At 57.7% G+C, this 21,824-nt stretch overlaps 1 protein-coding gene across 2 annotated transcripts in view; it reads left to right on the top strand.

The window, feature by feature from the left end:
• Window positions 1-21,824, top strand: part of LOC308658982 (dynamin-1-like) — a 28,631-nt gene continuing 6,807 nt past the window's right edge. For both annotated transcript variants that reach the window (XM_081311941.1, XM_081311940.1), the window contains exons 1-11: window positions 1-248; window positions 13,073-13,146; window positions 13,359-13,508; window positions 13,794-13,997; window positions 14,257-14,355; window positions 14,438-14,598; window positions 15,611-15,753; window positions 15,874-16,009; window positions 16,199-16,266; window positions 17,349-17,487; window positions 19,471-19,557. In XM_081311941.1, coding sequence (XP_081168067.1) covers window positions 88-248; window positions 13,073-13,146; window positions 13,359-13,508; window positions 13,794-13,997; window positions 14,257-14,355; window positions 14,438-14,598; window positions 15,611-15,753; window positions 15,874-16,009; window positions 16,199-16,266; window positions 17,349-17,487; window positions 19,471-19,557 — 1,422 coding nt within the window. In that variant the 5' untranslated portion in view covers window positions 1-87. The remainder of the gene's footprint in view (window positions 249-13,072; window positions 13,147-13,358; window positions 13,509-13,793; window positions 13,998-14,256; window positions 14,356-14,437; window positions 14,599-15,610; window positions 15,754-15,873; window positions 16,010-16,198; window positions 16,267-17,348; window positions 17,488-19,470; window positions 19,558-21,824) is intronic.

The following is a 21,824-nucleotide window of genomic DNA, read 5'->3' as shown; positions in this document are numbered from 1 at the left end:
GCGGAGCCGGAGCCGGAGCCGGAGCCGGGAGCGGGAGCCGGAGCGGGAGCGGCGGCCGGATCGCAGCCCGCGGGGCCCGCCGCAACCATGGGCAACCGGGGCATGGAGGATCTCATCCCGCTGGTCAACCGGCTGCAGGATGCCTTCTCCACCATCGGCCAGAACGCGGACCTCGACCTGCCGCAGATCGCCGTGGTGGGCGGCCAGAGCGCCGGCAAGAGCTCGGTGCTTGAGAATTTCGTAGGCAGGTAGGAGCGGCGCGCCCCCGAGCGCGCCCCCCACCCCGGGGCCCCGGGCTCCGACGGCGCCCCGACCTCCCAGCCCCCGGGCTGCGGCGGCGGACGGCGCGCCCCCACCCGCTGCGGGAGGAGGCGGCCCTCCCCGACCGCGAGCCCCTGGGGGCGGCGGCGCCCCCGGCTAGTCTGCAAACGTCGGCCAGCCCGGGGCCACGGAATCACGCCCCCTCCTCCGCCCCGTCCTTTAGGGGAGACAGCGCTCTGCCAGGAGCAGAGAAGTGCCCCCAGACCCATCTCCGCGGGGGCCGCATTACTCAGCGCCTCCCTCTGCCCGGGAGTCCCTAGGACCGGGCAGCACCCCGGGGCAGTGCCCCCTTTCCTAGGCTCCAAGGGGTCAGCCCCTGGACCGTGACAAGGGACCTCCCCCAGGTCCTGGAAGAGGACACAGCCCCGTGGGCATCGAGGACCAGGCAGTCTCCCGGCTGACACACACACCTCTGCGGCTCCCGCCGCCATCCGTGCGCAGCGCGGCGCAGTGGGGGCGCGGGCTGCGGGGCGAGGAAGGGAGGGGGGAGAAAACACTTCGGGTCGCTTCTCAGCTGCAGCCCCTGGCCTCGCCTGCCCCCGGGTCGGGGGCGCCTGCCAGTGTGGTTCTCCCCAAGGCCTGGCAGAGGGATTGTGATGCAGGGAGCAGGCAGCGGAGGGCAGAGATGACTAAGACAGGAGGCAGGAGGCGGGCAGGGGAAGCCATTTGCAGAACCTAATCCCCCTCCCGCCTCTGATCCCACAAGGCGCTGGGAGGGCCAGGTGACAGAGTGGGGAGCAAACGCAAAGACAAAGGGTCCTGGGATGGGGGGGGCGGGCAGGTCATGACACCCCAGGCTCCCCTCTGAGACGGAGAAGATAGAGGTGGCTTTCTGGTGCTGAGAAGGAGCAGAGAGGATTCCGCGGTGCTGGAAGCGGATGGGGGGCTGGGCAGGCTGAGGCAGGAAAGCTGACAGTGACCTTCCCCTCCATCATCAACATCCCTCCACTCTCCAGGAACCTGGCTTTCTTCCGATGACCTTCATGGCTAAGGAAGTGGTTGGCACGCGGGAAAGGAGGCAGGGGCCCCTCCCCCCAAGGGGACAGCAGTTCTGTAGGGTGACATCCAGGTTCTGCTTTGAAACCTCAGGCTAGTCTCTTGCCCTCTCTGACCCTCAGTTGTCACATGTTTAATATAACAGTTGGAATGGACTGGATAGTTGTTCCTGCCCCTCAAATGTCCTGGGAAGACCGCTGCCAACCCTAGAGAGTCAAGAGAAGGACCTGAGTATCTGTGGGATGTTGGAAAGTCTCCCCCCAGGACATGCCCATCTGGTCAGCACAGAGGGAGGCCTTCTGTCTCTCCAGGACAGCTCCTACAGAACACCCCTTCAGATCACATGACCCCAGAGCTGCAGAGAAACCTATTCGGCACCTTCCCACAGCCCTGTCCAGCACTCAGGGTTAGGGCAGAGGGTACTTTGGAGACAACGGTCCCCAAGGGTGTCCAGCACTTGTTCCATATTCTACCTCTTGTTAAATATTTGCTGTGCCAGGCCAGCTGGTCTGGGCAGGGGTATAGAGTCAGGGACCTCAGCTCCTGTCCCTGCAGCCCCTCCCTCATGCCCCACACCTTGCTGAGTCCTCCACAGGCTCACAGCAGCCCCCCCCCCCAGAGGCAGGCACGTGAAGCCCACCCTACAGATGGGGAAACTGAGACCCTGGAGGTTAATTAAATGCCTTGCCAAGATCACACATTCAGGAAGTGCAGCCCATGTCAGTCCAAGCCCGGGTTCCTGAGGGTGACCAACAGCAGCCTCTGAGGGCCAGTCCCTGCGCTGGGCGTGGGAACGTGCAGGTGTGTGGACTTCGTTTTCCTTATCTGAGGAATGGGAACACTGACAACTGCTGCCCTGCCTTCCTGAGCCAGTGGCTGTGGGACACGAGTTCATGGGTGGCAAAGCCCTTTTGTAAACATGTGGGGGGAGGTGTTGACAGTCTAGATGTGTGCCGCTCCTGGCTCCCGCTTCTGGGAGTCCACTGGGCAGCAGGCCAGCCCTAGCCCCACCCTGGCCCCAGCCCCTAGCCCAGCCCCAGCCCCAGCAGATTCAGCCACTGTTGGCTCGTTCAGGGGCAGAATGAGGTGTGAACTCTGCTCAGGAGGCCTGGCCCTCTTGCTGCCCTCCGCATCTCAACACCCTTGCCGGGATCCCTGAAGGAAGATGTGTAGGGTGCCTGACACCCACCGGCCCAGGGAGCTGGAAGAGCCCTCCTCTAAGTGTGGGGGAGGGGTGGGAGAGCACTGGGATCCCGGAAGCGAGGGAGGGGGCCGGTGCTGGGGCAGAAGCAGGGAAACCGAGGCTCAGTGGCCCTCAGACAGCCCTGCCCGCTCCCTCACAGGCTCCCGACCTCTCCACCCAGGGCTGGTCCCCAGTCTGGTGAGCATGGTAACAGTAGCTCTGCCTCCTGGGGCTTCCCAGGAGCCAACCCCCTGAGGAGAGGAAGTGGAAATCGAGTTGGAGGAAACCAGCTGAGGTAGGCTAGCCTGGGCTCCTGGGTACCCACGAGGACCTTGCCGCCAGCTCTGCGATGGAGGTGGCCCGGCAGCTGCCCAGGACCCTGCTGGGACTTGTCTGGATCTATGCTATGTCTTCACTCCCCTTTCACAGAAGGGCAAATGGAGGTTGGCTCCTCGGGTCATTTAGCAAGCATTCCTGGAGGCCACGGAGCCTTGAGGCCAGGGATTTTGCAGGGAGGAGACAAAGGCAGAGGAGTGTGGCCAGCGTTGGAAGGGCAGAGAAGGCCTCCAGGAGCAGGCGGCACCAGGGTGAGCGATGAACCGAGAGGAGCTATGAGAGTAGCTGGGGGGAACTCTGGGCCAGGGAACAGAAAATGCAAAAGCCCTGGGCCAGGACAAAAGGCAAAGGCCCTGGGGCAGGACAAAAGGTGGTGTCGAGGAGAAATGAGATAAAAGAGGTAGGCAGGCAGGGGCTCGGTGAGGAATGTGTGTGTGTCTTCATTTTTCTTGGAAGCCTTTAAGTAATTCAATGACTTTAACTGATTCTGGCAAGTGTGTGACTTGGGGACAGGGTCAGAGAGAAAGCAAGAGTGGCTGCTGCATGGGCACGAGGCGGGGGCCTCGGCCAGAGCCATACCTCTGTCGAGAATTGTGGGGTTCAGGATCTGTGGTGGGTGGACACAAAAGGTGGGAAAGAGGGATCAAAAATGACTTCAGGGCCTGTCATCCCGGCGATTCAGGAGGCTGAGGCAGGAGGATCACAAGTTTGAGGCCAACCTTAGCAACTTAGTGAGGACCTAAGCAACTTAGCAAGACTGTCTCAAAATTTTAAAAAAAGAAAAAAAGGGAAAGAAAGGAGGGCTGGGGCAGCCCAGTGGTTTAATCCCGGGTACCAAAAAGAAAACCAGGTCTTTGACGCATGCTCAGAAGCAGGAATGTCGCCGTTGATGGAGTCAGGGATAGGGGGGCAGGGCAGATTGGGGGCCAGGGAAGAGGGTGCTGGGTTAGACATACTGAGCCTGAGGTGCCCATTAGACTCCCGGGGAAGTGTCAGGAGCTGGGGGAAGGCGGGCTGGAAATGGAAATTTGGGAGTTGTCGTGTAAACCCGGAGAGTAGATGAGCTCATTCTGGGGTAAGTTCAGAGGAGGATCCAGCAACACCTGGCCCTAGGTCAAGGGGCCTGTCCAGGGTCCTGGAGCGCTCCTCCAGGGCCAGAGGCGTGCCCGCCCCGCCCCGCCCTCCAGCCCCCCGGGAAGGCTGAGGCAGGGGGGATTTGTGGAGAGGAAGGTGCAGGGGCTGGAGCCAGGCCTGAGGGTGGCCCACCTGGAGCGTGTGCTCCACCCCTGCCCAGCTGCTGTCTCCTCATCTGTAAAATGGGGACAATGACACCTCCCTGGTGGGACTGCAGTGGAGCTGGAACTGGAGGGCCTGGCGTGGAGGACGCGCCAGTTCATCCCTGCTGGGGCCTGGGCAGGCAAGGCTTTGATGTCCTGCAGCCTGGGAGGGGGCCACAGTTGGGGTGGGGATCGGCTCCATCCAGGTGGGGTAGCGGACCCCTGGGAACCTCTGCCTGGATGGAGCTGGGGTTTTAGGTGGCTGCCTACCTACACCCCATGTGGGTCCCCAGCTGCTTCCCCAGGGGCCTGGTGCTGGCCTTGACCTCTGAGAGCCCTTCTTTGGTCAGGCCTGGCCCTCCTCTGGGAGACACCCACTCCCCACTGTAAAGCTCTGTGCTGTCCCTGAACACTCTGGGGCGCACACTGGTGTTCCCGTTTCTTAGACTGGGAGACTGAGACCAGAGAAGACGAGGGGTTAACTGGGATCTGAGGCAGGGAGTCGCTGTCTGACTGCAGATATTTCCTTGAAACCTGCCCTGGGCCAGGCCCCAGGGACGGGGCTGAGAACCAGGTAGACCTACCTGTGCTTCGGGAAGGTCCCAGCCAAGAGGACAGGAGACTGTGAAACCCACAAGGATCCCACGGGAGCCTGAGAGTGAAGAGAAGCCCTGGCCTGGGGTCAGAGAAGGCCCTCCGGAGGTGGCACTGAGGCTGGACAAGCAGAGGGAACCAGTCCAGGTGCCTGCTTGGCCCCAAGAGGGGAGAAGCCTGCGAGATTGAGGACCCTGGTGAAGGACCCTGAGTGAGAGGCAGAGGCCACAGGCCAGACTGAGAAGGTGGGGGAGGCAGGATTTTTGTCCCTGTCCCCAGAGAGCTGTGGCAGCTGCCCTGGGCGCCAGCCTCCGTGTGCCTCAGCGCACACACCTGCCCCATGCTCAGTGGTGCTGCCAGGGACTGCGTGTGGAATCCATTCCTGGGGGCTGGACTTAAGGAAAGGTGCCCTGCCAGGGACATTCTGCCCAAACCCCGCCCCTCCTGGTGGCCCAGAGGAGCTAGGAATGAAAGTTTACCCTGGCAGACAGCATCTGATCCCGGTGCCAGGAGACTGAATTTCCCAGGCTTTGGCCAGGGTCAGAGGGTGGGAAGGCAGAGGGTGGGGTGGGCAGGCAGGCAGGTGGGGCAGCGGCAGAGGAGCCAGTCACGGGTGCAGTCTTGTCAGACGTGGGCAAGAGCAGAAATGGAGGCCCACATGCCATATGGCCTAACAATCCACCTATAAATCAAGCTGCGGCTGCTAAACACGAGGCGTTCTGTTCTCCCACCTTGACGCACACCTTCACAACCGCCTGGTAGGCTGGGTTTGAATTTAGGACTTGAGGTCCCTCTGAGTGGGGACAGATGGCCCTTCCCCCTGGGCTGCCCTGGTCCCTCCTCACTCCACCTCACGCCACCAGGAGCCTCCAGAGCTCACCCGGCCCTCATTCTCCACTCCTCCATGGGCCCAAGAAGGACCCTCCTTGGGCCTGTGCTGCCCCCTGAAACAAAATCCATTTGCAGGAGGCAGACCCAGGGGTGGGCTAGGGACTGCTTGAGAGGGGATCCCAGGGTTCCCAAGGTAGCCTGGGAGGGGTCTGCAGGCTCTAGCTGGCTCCCTTCCCTTGGCTCCTTGCCCCCCGGGGAGGGTGAAGCCGGACAAAGTCCAGAGGGCCCCCTGAGTGTGAGACCCAGGATCAGGGCCCGATTCCCCATGTCTAAGGAAGACAGTGCCCACCGCAGTCTCCTTGGAATCAACATTCCACTTGCAGAGCAGCAGAAATGAACACCCCAGGTTTTTAGATGGCCAAATGGCACACAGAGGGTAGGGAACCTGCCTGAAGTCACACAGCGATTAAATCAAGAGGAAGGACAGGAAGCGGCACAGGTCTCCACACACATGTGCCACCCCATCTCCCCTCTCCTCTGCTCCCCCCAGCGTCTCTGCGCTCTTACCCATTCCTTGGGCTGAGATCTGGGTAAGAACTGAGAGTGGAGCCTGGTGCAGTGGCGCACGCCTGTAATCTCAGCGGCTTGGGAGGCTGAGGCAGGAGAATCATGAGTTCAAAGCCAGCCTCGGAACTTAGCGAGACCCTGTCTCTAAATAAAATATTTAAAATTAGGCTGGGGATGTGGCTCAGTGGTTAAGTGCCCCTGGGTTCCATCTCTGGTACCAGGGAGATTGAACAAGGGCTGGAGTTGGGGCTCAGAGGTAGAGCACTCGCCTAGCACTCATGAGGCACTGGATTTGATCCTCAGCACCACATAAAGTAAAATAAAGACATTGTGTCCGCCTACAACTAAAAAATAAATATTAAAAAAAAAACCTGAAAGTGGTCTGGAGAGCAGCTCTAGCAACTCGGAATTATCCTAGGCAACGGGGGAAAGGAATATCAGGTTGAAAGATACTCAGGACGGTCTTCTAGATGGATCTTCCCAGGGCCCTGGCCAGAGGCCCCGGGATCCACCTCCCCTCACCCTCCCCATCCAGTCCAGCTTCCTGCCCTGTCTACCTACCCCTGACCTCTACTGCCTTCACCCCTCTCAACCCAATCCATTCCCTGCACAATAGTGGGGGACTCTCCAAGCCCCCCATCTAACCTCTTCTGCCTGAAGTCTACTGTGGAGACCCTGCCCCCATAACCAGGCCCCAGCTCCCGAGTTGGGCCCCTGAGGCCTGGCCCCCGGCCCTGTTTCCCCCAGCCCTGCCTCCTGGGCCGCCTGAGCTTACAGGTCATGGGAAGAGGGAGCTGAGCCCTTTCCCATGGTCCTGGGTGCCCACTGCGCCCCGTTGCCCCAGCCCCATCTCCCTGCTTCACTGGCTCCTTCCCCCCGAGTCTCTCGTCAGCCGTCACCTACTCCAGGGTGCCATCCCCATCACCCGCCCCACCGACCTGACCCTCCTGGTGTTGGGTACGGCTCTATTTCCTCTTAGGATGTCCTGACAGACAACAGCAATGACCGTGGCTACTTTTCACCTCGAATCCGTTCATTACCATGTTACTCTTTTATCAGATACCTTTGGTCTCAGCACAGGGAGAAAGGAGGCCACTGGCCAGGAGGAGGAGGAGGATCTCTGTAGCTGAGTCACGCTCACCTGAGAGTCCCCAGCTGGAGGGAGTACAGAGAAGGTACCCAGTGCCTGCCAGTATCCAGGTCTGGTTGCCCAGTGGGCACCCTCTGTGGGGCCTTCCGCAGCCAGGACCTCAGGGCAGCCCCTCTACAGTCCAGGGAGGGAGCTGCTACATTGGCTCCCATTTCACGGATGGGAAAACGGAGGCCTGGAGCAGGGGCGCACTTCTGTGTTAGAGCTGGTGCTCCTGGTGAATCCAGATGTAGCTCCAGATTGAATGGCTCCAGCGTGTTGTCTGGTGAGTCAAGAAGCTTCTGAAACGTGGATAGGGACCCAGCTCAGGGGCACAGGGCTTTATCTCTCTGAGTGTCAGTTTCTTCCCCAGGGAGATGGGGAAACTGATGGCATCCACCTCCCACAGCCGTGGGAGGATCAATCCAGAGGACGCAGATCCCTTAAGCAGCTTTATTGTGGTGTAATAAAAAATTTATATACCATAAAATTCACTCATGCTAAGTGTATAATTCAAGGATTTTTAGTATATCTATGGAGTCGTGAAACCATCTCCACAGTCTAATTTTAGAATATTTCCTTCACCCCCAAAAGAAATCTCAGGATGGTGTGGATTTTGAAGCTGCTGGCAAAGGTTTGGCCGACAGCCAGCAATCCATCAGCAATTATTATTATTGATAATAAAATGTTTACAAAGGTTATCCCCCGGTGTTGGGATGATGATTGGTCATTTCTAAAGTATTTATGTATCTTCTGGACTTTTTCAAATGGAGAGCATATGATTTTTTAAAATTGGGGGCAAAAGAGAAATATGTTTCCTTTTTGGAAATACAGCCATCAACACTCGGAAGGAAGGAAGAGAAAAGAACATCAATGAAGGATGGAAGGAAGGAAGGAAGGAAGGAAGGAAGGAAGGAAGGAAGGAAAGTTAGTAGATCCTCCTTAGTGGGGAAGAGGAGGACAGGGTACTGGTCCAGAGCCCTGGTGCCCACCCTACCCTGTCACCAGCTTAACCACAACTTTGGGGCCAGACATGTCAGCCTTTGCTCCTGGGTTTCCATGCCTGCCCAGTGAGGCTGAGGGGGCACTGAGAGCTCACCTTCCAATCTTCTTGGCACTGGGCAGGGTGATCTGGGTGCTGCCACAGAGTGTCCAGGTGCTGGGACATGGTGGGAAACAGCGCCAGCCCAGTCCCTGTTCTTGGGACCAGCAGGACTGTCAAGGAACTGTCTTGAAATATCTAAACCTTGGGGCTGGGGCTGGGGCTGGGGCTCAGTGGCAGAGCACTTGCCTAGCCTGTGTGAGGCACTGGGGTGGACCCTCGGCACTGCGTGTGTGTATATATAAGCAAATAAAAGAAAGGTCCATTGACAACTAAAAAATATATGTTTTTTAAAAAGTAGAAACATTTGAAAAAAAATGTAAACCTCATCTTGGAATTCATGCGCTGTGATGTGGGCGGCTGTGGGCTCCCAGGGGCCTCTGGGATGGTGGGAACAGAGAGGGGCTTGTCGCCCAGGGCAGACTCACCCCTTCCTGCTGTATTTCTTGGCCAGCCCACTGCCGCGCCCAGCTCCCTGCCTCAGAGGGCACCTTGGAGCCTGCCCAGCCCCTGCCTTCCATTTTCAGGGCAAGATCTGGCCTTAGACACTCCAGCTCCCGGGCCAGCCAGCTGCTGGAGAGCCGCCTTCTAGCTCCTGCCGCTCAGCACCCAGCACAGCCCCGCCGCTCTCTGCGGCTCAGAAGCGTCGTCTTTATTTATCATCGCGGTGACAGCCAGTTCTTCAGGCATTACTGATATAAGCCTCGGAGCAGCCTGATTTCCTGATGTGGAAACGGAGGCTCAGAGAGGTGTGGTTGTTTGCCCTCGGCCACACAAGTCCATGCAGGTCTGACCTCAAAGCCCAAGAACTAGTGGGTCCCCCCACTGTCACTTTTATGCAACAGGGTTGGGAACCGGGATCCCTGAGCTCTGGCCCCAAATCTCAGCTCCTAGAGTGGAAATGGGGTCCCTTCAGCCTTTTGGTGAAGTTTCTCCAGACCCCCTTCCGGGGGCGACAGTACCAAATCAGACAGGGAGTCGGTGGCGTTTGGAGGTCCTGAGGTGTGCATTTTGTCCTCTCTGCTCCAGGTTTGAAGGTGCCTCTGCAGATGGCGAGGCAAGGCCTCCCTGGGAAGCCACCATCTGCTCAAAATGAGTGGGAGAGCTGGCAGGCCACCATCCACCCTCCCCCGCACGGAGCAGCACGCGGCCACCGCGGCTGCTGGGCCCCCACACACTTTGTCTGGGCACCTGCATGTCCTCCTTCCGCCTGGGCAGGAGCTGGCAGGAGCTGGGCAGGAGGTGCAGGGGTGCCACTGACTGGAGGCTGGATCAGGCTGACTTCCCCCAGGGATCTGTTAGCCTTAACAGGCACCGAGTGGGTCAGTGTAGGCAGGGGAAGGAATGGCCGAGCCAGGCTCCTTCTCTCCCGCATTGCCTGAGCCCTCCCTTGTGTCAGGCTCTGCCATCGGCGCTGTCTGTCAAGTCGTTGGGACTGGGAAGCTGGCCTCCAGGTTCTCTTCCCATCCTGGCCTTCTCTCCATCGCCGTGTGCCTTCCCAGTTCCCTGCCCTCTCTGGACTTTGGTCCCACCTTCTGGACAGTTATGGAGGAATGGGACATTGTCCACAAGCTTTGCTCTTCAAATTCCCATCCTTCCCTCTAACATTTCATGATCAGGGTCCCGAGATTCAATTCGGTGGCCATAAGAAGTGAGGTGGAGGAGGGTTCTGTGGGATTTGGGGATTGTTGATGGAATTTGGGGATCATCCCAGGGGGGGAGTGAGATCAGGGGACCCTCAGCAGCCCGCTCCAGTTGCGGGGCGGGCCTGGGCTCAGCTCTGGTGTGAACCAGCTCCGTGAATCCTCCACTGCTGCCGGCAGGGAGGTGCATGAGGCAGGGTTAATATGACGCCAGAGGACGTTGAGGCCTGGAGAGTGAAAAGACGTGACCAAGGCCACCAGGCTGGGGAAAGGCAGATGTGGGGTTCCAGTCCAGGGCATCTGCCTGCATGGGCTTTGAACCACTCAGCCAGTGAGCCTTAAACCTGACAGGGAGCAAGACAGCCATGTGGGGATGGGGTTTGAATCCGGATTCTGCCTCCCTGCATGTCTGAAGGTTGTGCGTTTGCACAAGCTGCCTCAAAAATTTGATGTGCCTCACTCTGTGCACCTGGGCCCTGAGAGCAATGGACACCTCCCTCCCTGGCACCCCCATGACCACCCTGCGGAGGAGAGACTCTTCCCCCAGACATGGCCCTGCCCGCTAATCTCTGCTGTCCATAAGCTGCTTGTCCTTTGAAGAAGCCCCAGGGAGGCAGTGATGTGGGGCAGGCTGGTCCAGGCCGTGGACCACCCATCACCCTGCCTAGGTGGGCCCTGGGCTCTGCATACCCCCTCCCTATTTGGCACCTCAGAGACCTCCACGCTCAGGGGTGGGCCCTTCTGCTCAAGGGGGATGCCTCTTGGGGAAGAACTCTAGGCAAGGTCCATGTCTCTGCATGGGGGACTCTCCGTGGGGAGTCCCATCCTTTCCAGCCCCTCCTGCAGTTTCCATGGCAACAGCAGTTGCCATGGTATTGCTGGGCAAGAAGCTGATGGGGAAGAAGGTGGACCCCAGGCCCCCACGCCCACTGAAGCCTCTATGAGAACAGCTGTCCTATCTTCATGGTCCTGGGGGTCCCCCAAAACCGAGGGGTTGTCTCCCAAGGAGTCACTGAGTAACACCTAGGAGAGATAAAGGAGGAGGTCCCCCCAGGAGGCCCCGCCCTGTGTGCCAGCCACTCTGCAGTGCAGGCCACACAGACTTGCATGTACTGTTTACTTGCCTGTCTCCTCCCCACATTGCGAGCGCCTGGGGTGGGGAGCTGTCTGACTCATCATCTCCCGTCCCCAGGGCCCAGCACAGGGCCTGGCACAGACCAGATTGAATTGAATTACATAAAAAGTGGAGTCTGGCTCCTCGGGTTTAGGGGGTGACACAGTTGGATGGGGAGGTTTCCAGGCTCTGGGGGCCAGCCTGCACTTTGTTTGAATCTCAGCTCTGGGGCTGGCGAGGCAGCTTAGTGGTGGAGCACTTGCCTGGCACGTGCAAGGACCTGGGTTTGAATCTCATCACCCCAAGGAAACAAAACCAACAAAAGCAACTTCTATCATAATCCCAGCTCTGGGGGCTGGAGTTATAGCTCAGCTGAGACTGCTTGCCTAGCATGCATTAGGCCTTGGGTTCAATCCCCAGCAGCAGCACCACCAATAAATAAATAGATGCAAGGAGAAGAATAATCCTAGCTCTGCTGTGTGACCTTGAGTGAGTCACTTCCCCTCTCTGAGCTTCAATTGCTTCATCTGTAAAATTATAATTTCCATATCAGAGCATGTTTGAGGAGTTGGGATTCACTCAGAATTTATTGAGCACCTCTGGAATACTGGGATTCTGAGCCCTGGGATCTGTGGCAGAGAGAAAGTGCTGGCCCTGCCCTCCCACAGCTCATAGTCTGGCAACAATGAAATTTGCTTGGCACCTGAAAATGCAGAAGCTACCTGCCATCTCCTTTCCATTGGCTCCTCCTCACCAGCTCTGCTCTCCCCAGAAGTGGCTCAGGCGAGGGCTCCAACAGGAGGCCTTGATCCTGGGAGCCCTGGGCCTCTCTGTTGCCCCAGGCCTTGAATCTGAGTCAGGCCCTGGGCAGGTGGTGGGAGACCTGGCTTCTACCTCTGGCTCTGTCAGTCCTGTGTGTTCCCCTCCTGGTCTCCATGTGTTGCTCCATGAGGCGGCAGCTGGCCACAGTCCCTCAGGCTCTGGCCTGCTTCCCCCTTTCCTGGGTCCTGGGGATCCCATGACAGCCTGATTCCTGGAGAGGCCTCTGCCCTCGTGTCTGCCTGGGGTGGGGTAGGGCGAGGTGGGTGGGGTGAGGGAACAAGAAGAGCTGACAGGACAGAGTACTTGCACCCTCAAGACTCAGCCAAAAGGACAGCTGGGGTTGACATCAGCATGAGCGATGTCTGCAATACAGACTGGACTGTTGGGTCTGGAGACAAATGACTTGTGACCCCTCAGTCCAGATCCACAGGCACTGGATCCATGGGGGGCTGAGAACAGAGAGCTTTCACTGCATGGTAGAACAGATCCAAGTCCAAGGTCCGCTCTGCTAGATACTGATTGTGTAATCTGAACATCACTGAGCCTCAGTTTCCTCATCCATAAAATGGGGATAGTAGCAGCAACTACCTCCTGAGGCTACTGTATGGAGTCTAGAGATATCGCCCACAAAGCAGCTGGCACACAATGGGCACTTTTGAAGCCCAAATTCTTTTCCTTGCCTCCTCCCCGCTGCATCTGCCTGTCCTCAACCCCAGCCAGATGGGACCTGAGAAAAGGGAAGTGAGACGTTGCCCTTCCCCACAGAGAAAGGAAGGGGATGAAGTGCAGGGCCATTTCTCGGGATCCACTCTGTGGCCACTGGACACTGAGGGTGTAGGCCAGCCATACCTCAGTTTCCCCCAGGCTGAGTGGCTGAGGCTGGGTTGGGGCAGGAACTTCCTGTTGGTCCTGAACCAACACAGGGCATATCTAAGAGGCATCTGGGGAATTGCTGGTGCAGTCTCCTGGCAGCTTAGGTGCATAAATTATGTGGGGACTTGGAAGAGGGTGTTTTCCACTTTTCTGGGTGGCATCACCCCTTCAGGGCCTGAAGCCCTTGTTCTAAGGTGCGGTGGGGTCAGCACTTTAAGGGGATTTTGGATCTCCCAGCTGCAGAACTGGTACTCCTGATCTTGACCTTCCTCTGATCCTTGCAGGGACTTCTTGCCCCGAGGATCTGGCATTGTCACGCGACGTCCCCTGGTCCTGCAGCTGGTCAATGCTAACACAGGTACATGCTCTCCATCAGCCCCAAGGTGAGGGGCTACCTTTCTATTGAACTTGAAAGTTACCAAGGAAGGGCTTCGTTCCCTCCTCGGGTTCCATTCCTTACCTGAACAAGGGAGATAAAAGTGTTTGGAGTCTGTTTCTGGTGGGAGATGGGGTGCAGGTGGGTTCCGGACTGTGATGCTCGCCCCCTTCCTCTACCCGCTTCTGGAGTAGAATACGCGGAGTTCCTGCACTGCAAGGGGAAGAAGTTCACTGACTTCGAGGAGGTGCGCCTGGAAATCGAAGCCGAGACCGACCGGGTCACCGGTACCAACAAGGGCATCTCTCCGGTGCCGATAAACCTGCGGGTCTACTCGCGGCACGGTGAGACCTGGCCCCGCCCTCCTGCTTCTTTGCCTAGCCACGCCCCCAGGACACTTTCTGGCTCCGCCCCTTTCTGGCGCAGACTCCGCCCCCGCAGCCGCCCCCTCCACGCCCTGCTAGCCCGAGCTCTGCCCCGCCGTGGCTCCGCCCATCCTTAGCCCCTACCCTGGTCCTTCTTAGACCCCGCTCCCACGCGGATCCCGTGGGTCCGACCCTGTTCTGTAACTCTGCGCGCCCACGGTCATGCCCCTTGCTTTGAGCCATCCCTCTTGTCGCCCCGTCCAGTACTGAACCTGACGCTGATGGACCTGCCCGGAATGACCAAGGTGCCCGTGGGAGACCAGCCTCCGGACATCGAGTTCCAGATCCGAGACATGCTTATGCAGTTCGTCACCAAGGAGAACTGCCTCATCTTGGCGGTGTCCCCTGCCAACTCCGACCTGGCCAACTCTGATGCCCTCAAGGTGGCCAAGGAGGTGGACCCCCAGGGTAGGTTCCCACTTGGCAGTCCGTGTGCCAGGCCCCGGGGGTGGTTGCTTCTTAGTTTAGGGGAGCCCCTGCAGGGTCTAGGTGGAATAGCGGTGGGAGCAGATCCATGCTTTTAAACGTCACTGTGTAAAATATAGGAGGGGTCCCAGGAGTGGGTGAGGGGATGGGCAGGGAGACGGGGAGCAGGGTGGGTGGGCTTGGGGATTTCCTCCTGAGGGCAGGTCTACATGAGGACTGCCCTCCTGCTGCCCACCCCCAGGTCAGCGCACCATTGGGGTCATCACCAAGCTGGACCTGATGGATGAGGGCACAGATGCCAGGGATGTGCTGGAGAACAAGCTGCTCCCCCTGCGCAGAGGTAGGCGACCACTCCCCTACCCACTGCCTGCTCCTCTGGACACTCCTGAGAAGGCCGCTTCCCTGACCTTGACTGCCCACAGGCTACATTGGGGTGGTGAACAGGAGCCAGAAGGACATAGATGGCAAGAAGGACATCACGGCTGCCTTGGCCGCTGAGCGCAAGTTCTTCCTCTCCCACCCATCCTATCGCCACCTGGCTGACCGCATGGGGACACCCTACCTGCAGAAGGTCCTCAACCAGGTAGGGGCACAGGCTAGGACAGAGCCTGGGGATACCAGCATGACCAAAGAGTAATTTAAATGTATCTTGAGGGAGACTGAGAGGTTCGCACCCATCATGCAGACGAACAAACACCCAGAAAAGCAAAGGAGGCTGCCCACATCCCATGGCCACAGAGCTTTGCAGCTGACCCTGTGTGGGACCTACCTGGGGAACCCCAGAACTCCTGGGACACAGAAAAGGCCAAGACCTCGTGTGGAGGGGGGCAGTGACAAGGGCTTGGTTTGGGGGCCATGATTGGTGTGTACGCAGCTGAAGACCTGGTTCCTTTCGAGATGGGGAGAGATGGACCCTAGACTGGGGTCAACACCCCCCGGGGTTTCCCTGGGTGCTTCTCCATCTGGAATGGGCCTCTAGAACTCAGGGCTGTGGGTTTTGACAGGAGAGGGGCAGTGGGGAGTGCCACAGACCTGGGTTCCAGCCTGCGCTGAGACACTCTCCAGCTCTCTGCGCCTGTATTCCTATATCTATGAAATGGGGAAATGTCGCCAGAGTCTGTTTCATGGGGTCGTTATGAAGATACAGGTAGATACAGTGTGGGGGGACCTAGTGAGAGTGGGCGCCTCAACTTGAGAATTACCTGAAGGGCTGAACCCTAGAGGGAATGAGGGGGCAGCCCTCAGCCTCCCCTGCGTTAGAGGCATTTGGTTTGCTTTATGATATCTGAAAACGTTAAACTGGTCAAAAATCAAGTAATGTCAAATACAAATCCGGGATTCTGGTTTTGTTTGAAAATGGAGTTATGTGCTCATTAATTCAAATAATACACCTCTGTGAACTCATGCCAAGGGGAAGCCTGCCTGCAAGAAGATTTTGTTCTGGAGCAGGGCAGCCCTCGGTGGCCCCATGTCCATCCCTCCAGTGTTCACCTCACCACATACGCAGGGCCCCCTGGTAGCCCGCTCTCTGCCTGGCTCCCTGGAAAGCTGGGTTGGTTCTGTGGCCTTAACCTTTTCCTCACCTTCACACCCAGCAACTGACAAACCACATCCGGGACACACTGCCTGGGCTGCGGAACAAGCTGCAGAGCCAGCTGCTGTCCATCGAGAAGGAGGTGGAGGAGTACAAGAACTTCCGCCCTGATGACCCTTCACGGAAGACCAAGGCCCTGCTCCAGTGAGCCTCTCCCGGCCCTGACGTCCCACTGCTGAGCTGTCCCCGCCCCAGCCTCTCAGCACCCTCTTCAGCACAGGACTCCCCAGGGCTCTCTCCACGGGGCCATACCTCTCTCCACAGGATGGTCCAGCAGTTTGCAGTGGACTTTGAGAAGCATATTGAGGGCTCTGGAGACCAGATCGACACCTATGAGCTGTCTGGGGGAGCCCGCATCAACCGGATCTTCCATGAACGCTTCCCCTTTGAGCTAGTCAAGGTAGGACAGGAAGCCCCAGGGATGGAGGACTCAGGAAGTCTCCACTCCCACCCAGGACATTCTGATGTGGTCCTTTGCTTAACTCTCCAAAGGCCCTGGTGCTCGGCCCTGGGAGTGGATGGGCCCTGCCTGGGCCTCCCACGCAACAGGGACAGGCCCTGACCATCTTTCTCTCTGTTGTCCTCATAGATGGAGTTTGATGAGAAAGAACTTCGAAGGGAGATCAGCTATGCCATCAAGAATATCCATGGCATTAGGCACGTACTGGGACCAGGGAGGGGGGTTGAACCCCAGAGGGCAGGGAGGGGGTTAGCTCTGATGCAGAGAGCAGGGAAGTGGCCCCCCTCAGGAAGGACCTGAGAGTCCTGCTCCCTAGTCCCCTCAATCCCAACTTTCTAGCTCCCAGCTCAACAGGCTCCAGCCAGGGGAGGCAGATGGGGGGGCTAGACCACTGCACTCCTTGCAACCCGATGGCCTCCTCTACTGTCCCTGGAGCAGGGCCTGGGAGCAGGGCACAGAGCCCAGAGTACAGATGGCCTGAGAAGTACCCTCTAGGGCTGGGCCCCTGCCCTTCCCCAGGGTGAGGCATCTCCACCCAGTCCTAGCCAGGTTACTGAGCGAAGGTGCCCACACCACTGGGCAGGGCCTGGGGCACAGCATCAACCCACCACACCCTCCCCGTCCCCATCAGCCCAGTGTTGACCGTTCGCCCACCTCCCGAGGCCATCCAGCCTGTGGAGCAGGAAGGCTTGGGAGGTAGACTCTCCTTGACAGCTCAGACCCCTGCAGAGACCCAGATCCGCACTGTGCTCACTCAGCCACTCCAGGCAGCAGAACAATGTAAAGCACTTCCTAGTGCCAGGCGCAGACAGACTGACATGTCCCTGGGTTTGTGCAGACTCATTTCGGTTTTCTTAGAATGACCCAAGACTGTAGACAGAAATGGAACTAGAAAAGAAAATCCGAGGTTGGACTTGGAGTTTACCTGCTGATGAGCACCATGGCCAAGATGCTCACTCCTGGGCGGCTCTTCGGGAGAACCCAGTTTGGCCATTGCCAAGCCATTTCTGGCCACAGAGCTTTTTGTAGGACCACTTAAGAGGCAGCAGGACATGTAAATGCACACAAGCAGCCCTTGTCTTGCCCCCAAAGACCTTGTAGGGAAAGCCCCTCATTAGAATCCCTTCACCCATCTGACAGGTGGGGACACTGAAGCCCAGAGAGAGTAATGGGACCCCCGCCCCCACCCAGCTCAGAGGTTTGGGAGGGGCCCTGGCCTGTCATTCCTGGCAGGTGCTGGCCTGTGACACTGTGCCCTTCTCCCGCTCCGGGCGTTCAGAACGGGGCTGTTTACCCCAGACATGGCCTTTGAGACCATTGTGAAAAAGCAGGTGAAGAAGATCCGAGAACTGTGTCTCAAGTGTGTGGACATGGTTATCTCGGAGCTAATCAGCACCGTTAGACAGTGCACCAAGAAGGTAACCCAGGCCAGCCTGCCTCTGTCCCTACCCTGCACTGCTGCCAGGCACTCCCTCCCCAGTCCCCACTGCCTCCTCGGTAGCATGTACAGGCCTCAGCGGGGTGGGGGAGGCAGGCAGCCACGGGCCAGCAGAGGGAACCCCGAGCTCCAGCCCTGGGGACCGAGGGATTGGAAGCTGGGAGGACTGGTCATGCTCTTTGGCAATACTCCCTCCTCCCTCCTTTTCCTGCCCCCCTCCCACCCTGCTCTGGGAGGGGGAGCCTTGGGGGCCACCTCAGAGGCCCAGTAGTGATGACTCAGTCCACAATCTATGCAGACTAGGAGACTTTGAGGAGTGGAGGTCCCTCCCTGAGCCTCGAGGGGCAGCAGGGTCCACTGGGTCCCGCCAGCAGTATGTCTAGTCCCTGCTCACAGGCTGCCCCTCCCCAGGTCCCTTGCGCTGGGCCATCCCAGCCACACCCTTGGCACAGCCACAGAACCGTGGGACCTAGGCATCTCCTGGGCTGGCCTGCAGGGCACTGCTACTCTCCGCATCCTCCTGCCTCTCCTGACTGGCCTCCTCCCAGCTCCTTGGCCTCCATCTTGCCCTCAGAATCACCTGTGACCCAGGCCTACCAAACCCCAGCTCTGTTCCCACACAGGGGGGTCCATGGAGGGGTTGGACCCAAGCATGGGAAGAAGGACAGGGAGCTGTCTTAGCTTGGCCCAGCTGGGTCTCACGTAGGGATGGCAGACAGCAGGACTGGAGGTCCCCCTGGGTGGGCCCCACCATCCGAAGTTCATTGAGCCTCCCTCCCTGAGGAAGAGCTGTTCACAAGCCAGAGGGTCAAGGACTCTGGGCCCACTCAGCCCGACAAGAAGGACAAAGACATCATCCTTCATTCATTCCCCCATCCCTTCTACATGCCCTCTTTGAGCTCTGGAGGCATGCCTGGCCCCTCCACCCCTGCCTTTGGGACAAGGACTGCCCATTTGGACGAGGGAGATTGGGTGCCACAGGGAGGCCCCTAACTCAGCTCTCAGTGGTCTGGTAGGGGCAGACTTTCTGGAAGAGGTGACATCCAACAGCCACTTGCAGTGCAGTCAATCATCTTGTCCAGGTGGCTGAGCTCAGTGTGGCTGAGATGACGGGACTCACAAGCAGAGGGGAAGAGTTTGGAGAAGCGGGGGAAATGGGTGCTGCTGAGCTCCTGCTCCAAGGAGTGGGTAGAGTCAGCCTGGCCTGCCAGCCGGGAGCTAGGCAGAGGAGGCTGGGGACGATGGTGTCAGGCAGGTGCATGCAAAAGGAGGATTTTACCAAGAGGGCCCAGGGCCCAGTCAGGCCCCCGCGGGGTACTGCTCATGCTGCTGGCACCCCCACCTCCGCATGTCCCGGTGCCCTCGCATGCCTGTGGCTCCTGCATGTCCTTTGGTGTGACCGCTGGTTTCCCCCTGCAAACCTGCCCCTTCCTCAGCTCTGACAAGGAGCATTGCCTGTGCCCAGCCTGACTCAGGAGGCCAACTGGCACCGTGGGCCCTGACCCCCCCAATTCCTCCTGGATAGGACTCGAGGCTCTTCCCCACCTGATTACCCAGCTGTCCCTCCAGGCCTTCGGAAGGCAAAGGGCAGCCACCCAAGGGCCAGTGCACACCTTGGGAGCTAATGGTCCTCAAAGGTCTCCATCCCTCTGGTCATTCTCCAAGATGGCAGCTGTCCAGGGAGCAAGCTGGTTCCTGTGGTGCTCCTCACCACCGGAACTGCCCTTCCCACCAGAGGTTGCCCCAGTAGGCCTCAGAGAGGGCCCGCAGCCAGAAAGAACTTTGAACCACGCGCTGGGGTTAGGGGTGGCCGTGGCTTGGTGCCATCAGCTTCCTGGGATCCCGGGCCCTCTTCCCGCCTTGCCTCTGTCCCCTTGTCCCTGGGCCCCTGGACTCTGGTGGGCCTCGGGGCCCCTCCCATGGCCCCCGTGCACGTGGCTCTCTTGCCTCCCACCCTTCCCAGCTCCAGCAGTACCCTCGGCTGCGGGAGGAGATGGAGCGCATCGTGACCACCCACATCCGGGAGCGTGAGGGCCGCACCAAGGAGCAGGTGAGCGCGGCCCCTGGCCCCCCTGCCCCTCTCTCTCCTGCTGTGGTAGAGTGCGCAGAACTGCATTCACACTGAGGTGCAGCCATCCCTAGAACTATTGTCATCTCTCAAAACGGAAGCTCTGTCCCCCATGAAACACTGACTCCCCACCCCACCCCCATCCCTGGCAGCCACCTTTCTCCTCTCTGGGAGTTTGCCTACACTAGGCCCCTCATGAGTGGAATCATATGATATTTACCCTGTTGTGTTGGCATATTTCACTTAATATATCTCCAAGGTTCATCCGTCTTGTGTCTTGTAGCACGTTCCAGAATCTTTGTCCTTTGTGTGTGTGTGTGTGTGTGTGTGTGTGTGTGTGGTGCTGGGATTGAACCCAGGGCCTTGTGCATGTGAGGCAAGCACTCTACCAACTGAGCTATGTTCCCAGCCCTTGTTTCCTACTCTGACTAATTCTGCTATGAAAATGGATGTACAAATATCTTTTCAAGTCTCTGCCTTCACTTCTTTTGGGTCTATACCCAGAAGTGGAATTGCTGGATCATGTGGTAATTCTACGTTTAGTTTCTTGAGCACCCGCCATCTTGTTTTCCACAGTGGCTGAGCCATTTTACCTTCCCATCGTGTGTCCTTCTCTTTCTTAGTCTGGCTTTCTTGGCTTTCTGGCCTCTGTCTTTCTTGTTGTCTCTCTTTGGGCCTCTCTTTGCTGTTTCTCAGGCTCACCTTATACTCCTTGTGGTTGACTCCTTCCTTTTAGGTTAGCATTCATCAAATATTCATTCACAGACATGGTCACTGAATGCTGTCTCTGAGCCGGGAGGAGTGGCGAGGAGCAGGGCCCATTATACCACTCTTCCCTGACCCGCCTCGGCCACCCCTCTGTCTGTGCTCATCTCTGGCTCCCATTTCCCACTCCTGTCCTCACATCTCCTCCACAATGATACGTCTGCAGTTCACTCGTATTTTTGCTGTTGATGTCATGTTTAAAAATCTTTATTCGTCTCTTTCTAATTTCAAAAGTGATCGATACGCAATAAAACATTCAATTCATATAGAAGTGATTAAATTGCGAGTAAGTGCACCTCCACTCACCCTTCCCCACCCCCGCAGTTTGGTGTGTCCCCACCCAGGCATTGTCCTGAGTGCTCACACTCATACACACACTTTGCAAACTGCACCTTTGTCTTCAAGAGCCACCATCCTGCTGTGTGTCTGCCCCCTTTTTTTCTCTAAAGATAATTATAGCACTTCACATCTTTGAGCACCTATTATATTTTGGGTGCATGCCGGCCTCACCTCACTGTGTCTACGCCAGCCCTGAGAGGCAGAAGCACCTCATTTGTAGGATTTTAGGCTCAGTGAGGACAGGCCCCAGGCTCCTAGGAAGCAGCCTGCCTCCTCAAAGTCACCTTGATCACCTTGAGTCTCTTCTCACTTCATAATGTGCCTGGGGAAGTGTTGTCCCAAGACAGCTCCTAGAAGTTCTCCTTATTCTTCTGAACGGCAGCAGACTGCCTATGGTTTAGGGAGTGCCATAATCTACTTCACCTTCTGATGGCCACTGGCTTGTTGGTAATTTTTCTCTATTACCAATTATACTGCAGCCAGGCATGGTGGTGCGTACCTATAGTCCCTGCTACGGGGAGGCTGAGGCAGGAAGATCATCCGACCAGGAGTTCAAGGACAGCCTGGGCTGTCCATAGTGAGACCTTGTCTCAAAACAAACACATAACAACAACAACAACAAAAATAAACTACCCTGAACACTCTGGTACCTATACCTTTGTTCAATTGGTGAGCGTGTTGCAAGGGAGTATGTGCATCTCAGTGTTGTTGTTAAATATTGCCAGGGCTGAGGTTATAGCTCATGGTACAGCACTTTCCTCGCACATGTGAGGCACTAGGTTCCATCCTCAGCACCACATAAAAATAAATAAGGTGAATATATTTTTAAAAAATAGCCAAAGCACCCTCCAAGAGGTGAAGTTAATTTATACCACCTGGGCTGGGGCTGGGGCTCAGTGGTAGAGCACTTGCCTAGCATGTGGGAGGCCTCGTTCAACCCCCAGCGTCACCAAAAACAAACAAACTCTTCCACTAAGAGTATAATGCCCCCCAGGGGTCATCACTTATTATTAATAGGTGGAGAAAGGGCCTCCTTGTTGAACTGACATTTCTCTATTATCGAAGGTGAGCCCCTTTTCCTCCATGAGTTGCCCATTCATGGCCTTTGACTCTTTGACTATTGGCTATTTAATTTGTGTTTCTTT

Source organism: Spermophilus citellus (assembly GCF_964194105.1).
Source record: "Spermophilus citellus genome assembly, chromosome: 10".
Classification (NCBI taxonomy): Eukaryota; Metazoa; Chordata; class Mammalia; order Rodentia; family Sciuridae; genus Spermophilus; species Spermophilus citellus.
Note: the sequence above shows the minus strand (reverse complement) of the source record. Positions and strands in the feature narration are given on the sequence as shown.